This window comes from Vombatus ursinus, unplaced genomic scaffold (assembly GCF_900497805.2).
Source record: "Vombatus ursinus unplaced genomic scaffold, bare-nosed wombat genome assembly UNPS02014784.1, whole genome shotgun sequence".
In the NCBI taxonomy this organism is placed as follows: Eukaryota; Metazoa; Chordata; class Mammalia; order Diprotodontia; family Vombatidae; genus Vombatus; species Vombatus ursinus.
The window spans coordinates 28753631-28767172 of record NW_020954562.1 but is presented as its reverse complement, the minus strand read 5'-3'; the positions used below and the strand labels follow the sequence as shown (position 1 = coordinate 28767172).

Below are 13542 nucleotides of genomic sequence, written 5' to 3'. Positions count from 1 at the left end.
AGTGATGTAAGTAAAAATATCACATATGCTCTGAAGGTTATTAAATTTTTAAAATATGCTATGAAGAACTTCAGTTTCGAGTTTAAAAGTAATTAGGCACTGACTTCCATGGGTAAGAACAGCAATTATTTTTGTAATTCTTTGCTTTTATAAAATAACTGACTGCAGTCTTCTTGTAAATCACAAATTCCTCTGTACAATTAGAATTTTTATTTGGAAAAAAATTATCTTTACATAACCCTGCAGCATCATGCCTGTTGTGTAAATCACAAATTTATACAAATTGTAAATTGATCTAATTTCCAAAAGGTGAGATATGAGCAAGAGAGACATTCAGCAAGTCAGCAGACATTTTCTTAGTACCTACTCTTGTGGTGATCCCTCTGCTGAACACTGGCGAGTGGACAGAGGAGGAAGAATATTCTGTGCCCTCATAGAATTTATAATCTGGTCAGGGTGGGGATATGTCACAGACAAGTGACCTTAATGCCAAATAAGTCAAGGGAAAACAAAGGGCAAAATTCGATATGAGATGCAAAGAGAGATCACTTCCAATTAGAGAGGAAAAGGGAATTTTTATTGTTAGTTTCTTGCTGTGTTTGTGGTAATCTAGCAATTAGTATGGTATTTCTATTAGAGTCAGTTTATAATCCAGTGTACTGCTCTTGAGGCATATTATTTAATAATAATAGAGCACTTTAATTTCTACAGAGTATTTTACTTCCATTCTCTTCTGAATTTCACAACCCTGTTAGGTTCCACAGATATCATCATTCCCATTGCCCCTATCTGCTAAGAAGCAATCTCAATGGTTTATATTCCTTTTGTGGAATATTACCCAGTTGGGCTGGCCCAATACTAGTGGAACTAATAGATGAAAATCTTTAACTTACACTCATAAACCATTAACCATGCAGCAAAAAACAAAAATATGTGCATAATGCTAAATTTATATCTTATTGGCTCTTGGAAAAAAGGAAAGGGAGGAGGGGAAAACTGACTAGCGGTGGGGCGGAGTTGGGGGAGGAAGGGTGAGCATCAAGGTAGAGCAGTGGATAGAGCTGCTGGGACTGGAGTTGGGAAGACCATTTCATATCTTGCCTCAGTTACTTAATAGCTATGAGACCCTGGGCAAGTCACTTAACCTTTCTGTCTCAGTTTCCTCATCTGTAAAATGGGGATAAATAACAGCACTTCCCAGGGTTGTTGTGAGGATTATATGAATAATAATTCTGCTTAGCATAGTGCCTGGGACACAGTGAGCGTTATATAAATGTTAGCTATTATTATAATGGATTAATCTGTCATTCAGATTACCAAATTTACTTTAGTAAAATGATCCCGGTCTCTGGAGTAAATATTTAATCACTTGTTGCCTGGGTTAGTTCTATTCCATATCTGACCAATTACCTGAAATGACTGAAGATTATGGTCTGAGCTTGAATGCAGTCATTTAGTTGGGTATATAACAGGCTCTCTGGCACTTTTCATGGCCGTAGAGGTGAGTGTCCACAGGTATACCATGAAGCAGGGGGAAAGATTTAAGCCCAGGCTTAACATTTTAATTTTATATCAGCTTTCAGAGCAGCCTTCTTCACTTGGTGAAGTCAGTAACTCTGCTTTTCTGGTTTATCACTTTGTAATTAGGAAAATAGTATTGGATTAGTCACATTTTGACTGCAGTTGGATCTGCCCCGTTTAACTCTTGGTGGTGGGTGGGGGACAGAGGGGGTTCTGCCCAAATTTCGGTGCCTCTGCTATGGCACCCAGGAAAATCACTGTCAAGATCACTAGCACGAATGAGATTGTTTAAACTGTAAGAAGTTCCATCATGCTAAATTTGATCAGTGCCTTGTGCTTTCTTAAAATTAAATCTACCCAGTTTCAGCATCCCGTAAAGTTGTTGTAGTCATCATAGCTCCCTAATGAAATGGAAGAAGATTTGCGTGGCACATAAGGCCACCCAATTCTTCAGAGAGTTAATGTTTTTGAACACACTCCTCTTTTGGCTAATGATCTGAAAGAATAGTGGAAAACACATTCTGGGTGGTCTAATTTGACACCAGTATCGTTGTAATTACATGATGTCTTTGAATTACAAAACTCTGAATCCGTGTGATTTGGTGTTGGAAACTCTAGTGCAGGTATGTCTTAACCTTTTTTCGTGTAATTCCAGTCTGGGAAAGCCCATGGAACCCTTCTCAGAATAATGTTTTTAAATGATTGAAAGAAATTTCAATTAGAGGTGAGCAAATATAAAGCTGTCATTTTTTTTTCCTCATCCAAGTTCATGGACCCTCTGAAATCTTAACCCTAGATTAACAGCTCTTGAAGTTGAAGTAGGTCATTTACACAGGGCAACCTTGATTACTTAAAATGAGTCTTTTGTTTTAAACTGTGACATTAATCAGATCATTGCTGCTTATAAAAGAATTTTACAATATATTAAAATGTTGCTGTCCTAAAATGTAGCACTTTTATAGGAGAGGCCCCTGGGATAAACATCCTTTTACCTGGTTGTCATTTTGCTTTTTTTCTTAAGTTTTTAACCTGGGAGTCTAATTTAGAAATCAGTCTTAGAAAATATAGGCACCCTATTGTTTGCCTACTAAGAATGAATTTGAGCTTTGTTGAAACAACTTTAATAAGCCTTCCAGAATTAGCAAATTGAGGATCTGCTTTTAGTTCTTACCTAGTTACTCTGCACCCTGTATTTGGGAATATGGTATGTTCCTTTATCATCTGGCCTCTTAATTTAAGCTGGGCTAACAGCCATTGGAAAGTCATATCGTCTTTGAAGTTGAGATGCATCCTCTCCAGCGTACTGACTAAATGAAAGTGTTCCTTTCTTTAATTGTGAAACTGTATACCTGTTCACAGCAGGAGGGCTTTGTACAGGACCTTACAAATTCATCAGGTTTAGATTTGGACCAACTGACCAGTTGGTCAAATTTTACTGCAAAAGCTGAACATACTCAGTTCTATCTTTTCATTTCTTCAGGGATTCTATTGGCTCTAAAACATTTGTTTATTCCATTTACATATGACAGAAAGGGATGTTTATCATAACGAGGAGTGAAAACTGGCCTTCTATGAAGGGGTGATATCTGAAGAATAAGGGGTGAGAGAGGATTATACTGGAAGAAGGAAAAAGGGAGAGGTAGAATGGGGTAAATTATCTCACATAAAACAGACAAGAAAAGGCTTTTACAGTGGAGGGGAAACAGGGGGAAGGTGAGAGGGAATGAGTGAATCTTATTCTCATTGGATTTGGCTTAAGGAGAGAATAACATACACATTCAATTGGGTATGGAAATCTATTTTACCCTACAGAAAATACGAGGGGAAGGGGACAAGAGAGCAGGGAGATGATAAAGGGTAGGGCAGATTGGGGGAGGGGTTAATCAGAAGCAAATAATTCTGAGGAGGGACAGGGTCAAAAGAGAGAATAGAATAAATGGGGGGCAGGATAGGATGAAGGGAAATCTACTTCGTTTTTCACAACATGACTACTATGGAAGTGTTTTGCATGACTACACATGTATAACCTGTATTAAGTTGCTTGCCTTCTCAATGAGGGTGGGTGGGGAGGGAGGAGGGGAGAAAATTTGGAACCCCAAATTTTAAAAACAAAAGTTAAAAAAAAATTTTGTTTTCACATGCAACTGGGAAATGAGATATACAGGAAATGGGGTATAGAAATCTATCCTGCCCTACAGAAAAATTGAAGGGGAAGGGGATAAGAGAAGGTGGGGAGAGATAGAAGAGAGGGTAGATTAGGAGTATTCAGAATGCATGCCATTTTGGGGTGGGGGGAGGGATGAGATGGAGAGAAAATTTGGTACTCAAAATCTTGTGGAAGTGAATGTTGAAAACTAAAAATAAATTAATTTTTAAAAAAACCAAATATACCATAATTTATTTGGCAATCCCCTAAAAAGAGAACAAAAAACAACAAAAACTGGCCTTCTGGCAGGTATCCCCTCTCTGGGGAAGTTGAGGCCTAATTGACCAGCTGTCTAAAACTCATTGTAGGCATGGAGTATACAAACTCTCAAATATACTTTTTGGTTGTCAGGTGTGAAAGCTGTAGACATCTATATCCTTCTCTTTGTTTTTTTGTCAGTCACTGTTGACAAGAAATGCAGTTTTTTTTTCCCTTTATTTCTTCAGGATGAATACCTATTACCGTCTTTTCTGGGCTTTCTTGGTTTTTTACTCTGTGGTACATGGGGTCTGTGGATAGATTTTGGGGGTGGGGAGAGGGACCTATGAACTTGGATGGGAAAAAAAATTGTACATCTTTATTTTCACTAACTTCTAACTTAGTCTTCCTTTCAATTATTTTTTAAAACATTATTCATTTTTTCCCACATTTATTTGTTCTGTTTTTAATTTATGAACAGGCTATGGTATAAAAACATCACTCTGAAAAGGGATCCATAGGTTTCACCAGATTGTCAGAGATCTGCAACTTGAAAAAATGTTAGGCCCTATCCTTCAACATTTTTGGTCCATTTAAGTGTTAGAGAGGAGGAAGGAAGGTGGGAGTGGTGTAAATAAAATGTCCAAAAGGTACAACTTTTCATTCAGGTATTTTTGGTTTAAATTACTATAGCCTTCAGCAAACTTGAATCACTTCTGTGACTTTTACACAACTGCCTGGGGCCCTGAGAGATTATGACTTGCTCAGGCACAGATGTGTCAGAGTCAGTATCTGAACTCAGGATATCTTGACTGAGACTTGACCTCAATCCACTTAATACTTAGTTGAATAATTCTCAGTAAATCAGGAATTTAGTTTGGGAAGGCCTGTGATGAAGGATAATTACAGTTGATCTGCATATTAAGTTCTAATATTCACATGTATTTAAAAATATGACAGGGGCAGCTAGGTGGTGCAGTGGATAGAGTGCCAGCCCTGAAGTCAGGAGGACCTGAGTTCAAATGTGGCCTCAGACCAAACATTTGACACCTACTAGCTGTGTGACCCTGGACAAGTATGACAATCTTTTGGTTTGTTTTCCCTGAAGTACAAAAGTAATAGAGGCTATTTTTAGAGGGTTGAAGCTTTATGCTACCAATGAATAATACTTTTTAGGGAATAATACTATCAGGTGACTAATATAAAAATATCTTAGAAGTGTGGCACCAGAAGAAATTATCAACTCCTGTTTCTGCCTGATTGGATGTAGTATAAATATGATTATTCCCATTTTACAGATGAGGAAAATAAAGTTGAAAGTATGCTAGGGCTGAGACCAGAACCCAGGCTTTTAGACTCCTAGTCAGTCCTTTGCTATCTCATATGGCTTTTGCTTCCTAACACCACACTTTTTTCCCCATGACTCATTTTTCATACTTTGAAAACATAGGGGCAGCTAGGTGGCATAGCCAGTAGAGCACTGGCCCTGAAGTCAGGAGGACCTGAGTTCAAATCTGACCTCAGACCAAACACTTGACTAGTTGTGTGACCCTGGGCAAGTCACTTAACCCCAATTGCAAAAAAATAACATAAAATAAAATAAAAAAGAAAACATAAATCATGACATCAGCGTGTTAAATGTATAGTGGTTTCAGCACTTCCTCAGTGTGATGTGTCATGATTGGAGGGGCAGGGCAGACAGTCCTGTATAATCTTATTTTTTTAAGTTCTGTTTTTTATTTGGTGGTTTTAAAATGTTCAGAAGAAGAAAGCATGGCTTTTCCTTGATAAATAAACCAAAATAGAAAACTGCTTGCTAGAAGGGAGAGCTCTGCATTGATTCAGAGTCCCACAACAATCAAAGGCAAGTAGCCTCCATTTTGAGAAGGGTATTTTGTAACTGCCTGGCAAAAAGGCAGCACATTAATAGTTACAGCTCTGGAGAGGAGATTTAAGAATAGTCATTGCTCACTGAGTAATGGCAAATTGGCATACCATCATCACCTGCTCTAAAAAGTCCAAACTCCTTAGTGTAACATTCAAAACTTTTCTACCTACATTGGAAGAGACCCCAGAGGCTATCTCATCCAGCATCCTCATTTTTCTCTTAAGGATACTGAGGCCTAGGGAGGTTATGTGACTTTGCCAGTGGGGTCACACAGTAGCAAGTATCAGGTAGGATTTGAACCCAGCTCCTCTCACACTAAGAACCAGGGCTTTTTCCATTGTACTACATTGCCTCCATTCTGACTCCAATTTAATTTTATTTTTTTCTTAAAATGGGTCTCCTTATGTTGTTCAAGCTAGAGGGGTGGGAACTACTCACAGGCCAAAACCCAATGCTGAATGGCACAGAAGCCTTGACTTGCTCTGTTCATAATCCATTTGCCCCCTTTTAGACAACCTGGTCCTTCTCCCAGTTCTCACAGCCCACTATGTATCAGAACTCAGGAGTTCAAGAGACCTGCCAGCCTCAATCTCCCTTGTAGCTGGGACTACTGGCATTCGCCACCAGACCTGCTGCCTTCAACTTAATTTTTCAGCCTAATCTCTTGCTGTGCCCCTAAAAGAACCTCTTTTTCAGCTGCCTTCGCTTCCTCAGTGACCTCTGCAGTCCCTGTGATTTCCCACCTCTGCTTTTGCTCATGCTGCCTACCTGGGTTGCCCTCCTTCTTTGTTTCTGCCCATCTAAATCCTTTGCTTCAGAGTTCTCCCTGAGGCTTTCCCTTCCTTTACCCATTTTGCCAGGCCAGAAAGTAATGTTGCCTTCTTCCCTGACTTTTGTATACGGTATGTTTTTCCTACAACATATGTTCTAAACCATTTCCATATTCCTTCTCATCATAATAGTTAACATCTATATAGTGTTTTATGGTTAGCAACATGCTTTAGAAATATCTCATTTGATCCTTGAGACAACCTTGGGAGGTAAGTGCTGTTATTATCCCCATTTTACAGATGAGGAAACTCAGGCAAACAGTTTAAGTGATTTACCCAGGATAACATAGCTAGTAAGAGTCTGAGGCCAAATTTGAATTCATTTTTAGGTGTGACATTATCCACTCTGTCGCCTAGCTGCCCTTAACCCTTTTCCTAGCTCTTTTAATCTTGGCTAATGACCTTCCTCCTATATTTTGCTTTGCTTTGATTTTTTAAACTTTTCTTTATTTTATTCTGAACTTAAGAAATAAAACTAGAATTTTCATAACATAATAGAATAGGAAAAAAATGATCACACATGAAAATGCAAATCTATTATGTACAACTTGCTATTCCTTTTAAATATATAATAAAGTTATCATGCAACTTTATTTTTTTCCCTTTTTTCTTCCCTCCTCCCCCTAAACACTACCCACCCCCGCCCTAGAGATAGTTACATTAGAAACAAATATTTATACATATATAAAACCATTCTATACATAGTTCTATTTATCAGTTTTTTCTTTGGATGCAGATAGCATCTTTCTTCATATGTCCTTTGTGGTTAATTTCTTCTTATCTTTTGCAGCATTTCTCATTGTATAAATTAACCTACTAGTATATGTATCTCTTCTTTCCTATTAGACTGTCAGTTTCTTCAGGGCAGGGGCCATATTGTTTTACCTATCTTTGTATCACTCATAGTACCTAGCACTGTGATTTGTCTGTAAGAGGCACTCAAGTGATTTTGTTCTTTTTAGTCAAAAGGTCATATGTTCTGTATTTTAAAATTTTTTAAAAATGCAAATCTCAGTTATAAGAAGGGTGGGGAGGAGGAGGAATCTGGAGGTGATGCAAAAACAAAAGATCATGTTAAAAATTTATCTTTAAAAAATGCACATTCTTATCTGGACAAGAATAACTATTATTGCTTTGTCATTTTAGTGAAAATAAGAAGATTTAATAAAGCCAAGCCAAGACCTGATATAATTGAAGAAGAGAACATGTATGCGTATGCCAATAATAGTACCTCAGAGACTGGATTCAGGTAATAATGAAGGGGGAAACAGGAGGAGAATGGAATGAGTGTTCAGGAGAAGAAGAGGTATTTTCTTTGAGAATTAGAACTCTTCTTAAAATCCATGAAAAAACACTTGAATACTTAGTATTTATGAATGTTTATACAGCTGTATTTCTGAGATCTAGTCTAACACCCTTATTTTACAGATGAAGAATTTACTGCTCCAACCCTTGAGGTTTTCTGATCCAGAGGTTTCAAACATTCCTGGCATTGCCCACTGCCAGAAGCAGATTAACATGGAATTCGGAAATATTTAACAAAATAAAAATACAGTAGAACATAGATAATGTTAATATGTGGTTTTCTAAGTCATCATGTGGCCTGCAGGGATCTTCATGTATGTGTAATGGTCCTTGTTTCTATTTGAGTTTGATAACCACTAATCTAATCCAACCTCTTGATTTTGCAAATGAAGCTAAGTGACTTAGTGGACAAGGCAGGTGACAGAGGCAAGGTCACAAGTTTGGTTCAGTTTCTGTCTCTGATCCATAGTAGCTTTGTGACCATGGGCCAGCTGTTTAATCTTTCAGGCAACGCCCTAGGACTCTTAATCCCTTGCCAGGTCCTTATTTTGCACCTACATCAATATCGGGAGTTTCTACCCCAGGTTCCTCTACACTAAAGAAATCAAAACTGTGGACCAAAACAACAAAAGCAAAAACTTAGTGAAAATGAGGATTTCCCCAGCCTTTTTCCCGAGTGTTTTTTTGATACTGTGAAAGAGGGAGAAAGCATGAAGACAGTGGATGTTAGAGGAGGAGAGAAGAAATCTTTAATTATGAGAAGAGTACAGAAAGAGTACACGTCCCTGATGACCCTTTAGCAGGCAAAAAGTGTCCTGTTGGTGGTGCTCCTTGGAATGGATTTAAGCATGGAGCTCCACCAGTGAGTTAGCTCTTTGATGGATTGGGAGCCAGAAAAACTCTTTGGCCTCAGTTCTGTGTGTACTTGCAGACATGCCTTTGGGATGATGCTTTGACAAAGCATTTGACAGACTTGATTGCATTTGATCTCAGGGAGTCATGTATTAAAAAAAATTTAGATGAAGCCAAGCCATAAGATGGGTAGAGGAGTTTGCAAATGTGCAAACTTGTTATTTAAGTTCTTACTTTTGAATTCCTTTCTCTACTATCCAGTTCAAAGATAAAACAAATTCCTTTATATAAAGTAGCCTTTACCAAATTCTTTCTATCATTGTACTTTTCTCAAAGGTAATTCCTACATGATAAATCTCTTTGGATTACGTGGTTTGTAGTTGAGAGTAAAGGCAGAAACTTAAATCAGCATACAAAAGCTAGTTCCATATTTCAAGAGATGGTCCGTGCTTGTGCCATTTTACTGATATGGTTATATAATAAATTCTGTAGAAAGAGAAATTCTGTGTAATATTTGACATATTGTATATTTAGTTATCCATTAAATACTTTTAGTCCAGTGTTTATGCATCATGATACTTAGTGAAACTTGGCACATTCAAATGATTGAGTGATGGTTTTGGGAATTTTGTGTATATGCATTGTGGTTTAGAGTGTTGGGATGTGGTTAGAGCTAAGCCACAGACAAACTATTATAGATCTATGATTTATCCTCAGTTGTATCGCAAGTTTGGCATGGATGTGGTCATTCTTATGGAGAAAAATCAGCACTTCAGCCTTTTTTAGCACCCTTTTAACACCCGGCACTTGGGAAGTTTGTTCTATATCTTGAACCAGTATTAACAGCCTCTTGGCATCTCCCTGAGAGCCCCTGATTTTTAAACCTATAAATTCTAAATAATCACTGAAGCAACGTTTTTCAAAAATACATTAATTTTCAGAATTCTCTGTTCACTTCCAACATGATTACTGCAAAAAGGACAAATAATCAAGATTATTTATACTCTTGCTTTGTAACTATAAAAAAAGGCAACCTTTATTTAAAAAGAAAAAAAAAAGTACAGCTAGATGGATAGATCACCATACCTGGAATCAGAACACCAGAGTTCAAATTTGACTTCTAACACTTACTAGCTATGTGACTCTGGGCAATTCACGTAACCCTGTTTGCCTCACTTTCCTCATCTGTAAAAAGAGCTGGAGAAGCAAATGGCAAACCATAAATCTACCAAGTAAACCCCAAATGGGGTCATGAAGAGTTGGACATGACTGAAAAATGACTGAACAACAACAAAAAGTTGTTTTTCGTTATAATGTTGTATTTTGTGTGAATTGTTCTCCAGGTTCTCCTCACTTCACTCAGTATCAGTTCATATCAGTCTTCTAGGTTTCCCTGAAATTGACTCCCTTCCATCATTTCTTATGGCACAATAAAATTCTGTTACATTTATATACCAAAATTTGTTCAGCCATTCCCAGCTGGTGGGAACCCCTTAGTTTCCAGTTCTTTGCCACTACACAAAGAACTGCTATAGAATATTTTATATATGTGTGTCCTTTTCCAATTTCTTTTATCTTTTCGGTATAGAGGCTAGGTTTTCCTTAGAAATTGGCTCAGATGGCACTCTCCAATTGCTAAATAGTCAGAGGATAGGAATAGGCAAGTTTCTAAGGAAGAAATACAACCTATCAGAAAAATGCTACAGTAATAATTAGAAAAGTGCAAATTAAAGCAACTATGTGGTTTCCCCTCACACCCCCCAAAAAATGGAATATAACAGAGATAGGAAAAAGGGCATGTTAAATTACTGTTGGTGGAGTTGTGAATTGATCCAGCCATTCTGGAAAGCACTTTGTAAATGTGCCCAAAAGTTACTGAATGATGCATACCATTTGACCTAGGGGATACTGCAACTAGATACTTACGCCTAAGAGATCATACTGGTTTAATTGCTAAATAAGACCAGAATCTTGTACTTTCAGACTATCTTTCTTATAGTTTAAGGTAGCTTTTTGTTATTTTTGCTCGTAATTAACTCCAGGTATCCTTTATATTGATTAGTTAGGACAGTTATATTATTGTAGCAAATTCTGACAGTGCCACTGAAGTGAAGCAGTAGCAAACCTTATTTCTTTTATTTTTTTAATTAATAAATTTACTCATTTTTAGTTTTCAACATTTACTTCCACAAGATTTTGAGTTCCAAATTTTCACCCCATCTTGCCCCCTCCCCCCACCTCAAGATGGCATGCATTCTGAATACCCTTTCCCCTAGTCTGCCTTCCCTTCTATCTTCTTCCCCCTTCTGTACCCCATTTCCTGTATTTCTTAGCAAACCTTATTTCAAAGGATTACAGGTTTTTATTTTTCAAATTTCCAAGTTAATAAAGTGAATGAATGCCCATTAAAGGGAAGAGTACCTAGTTTACAGCTTCCCAAATGGGCTTGTTAACAAGCCTGTGTACTTCTGGAAATTTTCACTTGGAGAAATTCTGTTCTTAACCATATAGAGCTTAGTAGATTAAGAAAAACTCATTCCAGGAGGGATACAGGTATTCTGCCTAATAGAAACTGCTGAGAGGCTGCCAGGAAGCACCTTGTATCAGGCGGGCTTTCTTTTTGTTTGTTTTATAACCTTATGACTTATTTATTTGCAGGACTAGTTCCAGTCTAGAAGAAGTAGTTGAAAAGCAAGGAGATATAATAGAATACCTGAAACGACACAATGCTCTGTTAAGTAAGCGACTACTGGCCGTCACGTCCCTTGCTTCGGCTTCTCAGCCAAGTAGAGAGTGAAGTCTCCCAAATTTTAGCATTTCAAGAATAATCCAAAAGAAAACATTTCGCACTGGACCTTTGGACAAGCTGCTAGAATTCAATTAGAGCTTTTGCTGACTAGTTTTTTAAAAATAATTTATGTTGGAAACTTGAATTTTGTTTTCAGGTATGCTGAACTTTTTCTTCTTTTGCTACAACTATAAGACTTCTTCCATATTTGAAAAATCCATTTCTATAATTATTGTTTAAAAACATACAGACTTATAGCCACCCATTTTTCCCTAGCCTTTGACATAATAGGTTTGAATTGATTTAATTGAATTGAATTGATTTAACTTAGTTTCCTTAAAGGTGTAGTTTCAACTTCTTCCTTGTTAACCATCCAAATTAACTTAAAGCATCTTGTTCTTAACAGCTTGCTTTTTATAGAGGTAATCATTCCAGAGAAATTTCTAAATGAATGAGCCCAATATAAATGTGTTAAGTTTGTTGAAGCAACCATGATTGTGTAAGACAAAAAAGGACCCTCAGAACATTTCTACATACCTGCCTTGTGTTGGGCAGAACTATTACTCAGTTCACTCACTCTAAGGCAGTCATTAGAAAATTTACAGCATTGTTGAATTGATTTGTATGAAAGGGACCTTGTACAGCTGAGAAAAAGTAAACTGAATTTGTTTCTCCAGTCTTGTCTTACTTGGAAATTTAGAGATAAGGCCAAATTGTGAACCTGACATATTCAGTTACTAATAGAGTCTATGAAGGATGGTGATTAGTTAACTGCATTATTTTCCCTCTGCTGGATATAATTTTAGTTGACACATTTGCCATGGGTACATTAAATGCTTCTTTAGGAAAACCTGATTTTTTTTTTTTAGTATTAGTGATTTGTTTTGTTGTTTTTTTTGACAGGTTAATCCTGTGGGTAGGAAGAATGGGTTTCTTCATTGTGTCGGAATATATTTATACAAACTTGTGTATATAATATAATATATTTGTATACATGTATATTTATCTTTTATTTGAAGACTCAAAATAGTTTAATTATACATCACTTGCAAGATGTGCAGTATTAAGCTTATCACTTTCATTACTACTTTTTAATTAGTGAATGAAGTGATGTCATCTCCAAACAGTTCAGAGAGAGAGAGTGTATGTGTGTTTGTGTGTGTCTGTTTTAGGATGGAAATATATTCTATATGTAGCTTCTGACAGGTTGAAGTGTGTCTGGGCCCTTTTTTAAACTCTAGGTTTTATCTGGGTTTCCTGCCTTGTATTCATCAATGTGTATCTTAATACCATGTCATTTCAGGAAGTCTCTTTCTCCTTCATTGTGAGAAGTTATTATATTCTGCCCTCAACTTTCCCACCATTCTTTTAGGTGTGTAGGAGAAGACAGATTATTTTCAAATCAATTTGGTTATGCAATTGGTCTGCTATTCCATTTTAATTATTTTGTAAGAATTATGGAATATGTTTTGGTTTAAATAACAGGTATGTTCTGGAGATTTTTTTAAGGATACTCAGGTTTTGACATATATGTGTGTATGCCTGTCTGTACTTCGTTTCTAACAGAATAATAAATACTTTGAATTGTTCAAACAAATTAATACTACTGAAAAAATTGACAGTCTTTGTTTTTATTACAAACTAGTTACGTTTAGTGTTTGTAATTCTAATTAAATATTTTGTAATGGATGGTGCCTGAGTAATGGCCAAGTGTAACAACATGTCACATAAGGACTTGGAAGGAAGCATTGAATGGTAACCGTTCAGTTGGAATTTGGGTAAAAGAACCTTTAAGCGCAGAATATCTCTCTGTCTTACTGTCAAATTTAACTTTCTCACCTCTATGCCAACCCTAGGCGTCTACAGGGGTGTAGGGTGCGTTCAGGGAAGACTAGTACCTCTGGTGTGATGGCTGCTGAGCCCTTTTTAGGGCTGCTTTCCACATTTGGTGTCC

General features: G+C 37.0%; 1 protein-coding gene across 3 annotated transcripts in view; it reads left to right on the top strand.

Annotated features, from left to right (window-relative positions):
• The window catches only part of TMEM192 (transmembrane protein 192), a 29402-nt gene extending 16224 nt beyond the window's left edge, over positions 1–13178 (top strand). For 2 of the 3 annotated variants that reach the window (XM_027866791.1, XM_027866790.1), the window contains 2 exons: positions 7790–7892; positions 11459–13178. In XM_027866791.1, the coding sequence (XP_027722592.1) occupies positions 7790–7892; positions 11459–11597 (242 nt within the window). In that variant the 3' untranslated portion in view covers positions 11598–13178. The remainder of the gene's footprint in view (positions 1–7789; positions 7893–11458) is intronic. The other variant, XR_003569513.1, reaches the window with a different exon arrangement.
• Positions 13179–13542: the final 364 nt, after the last annotated feature.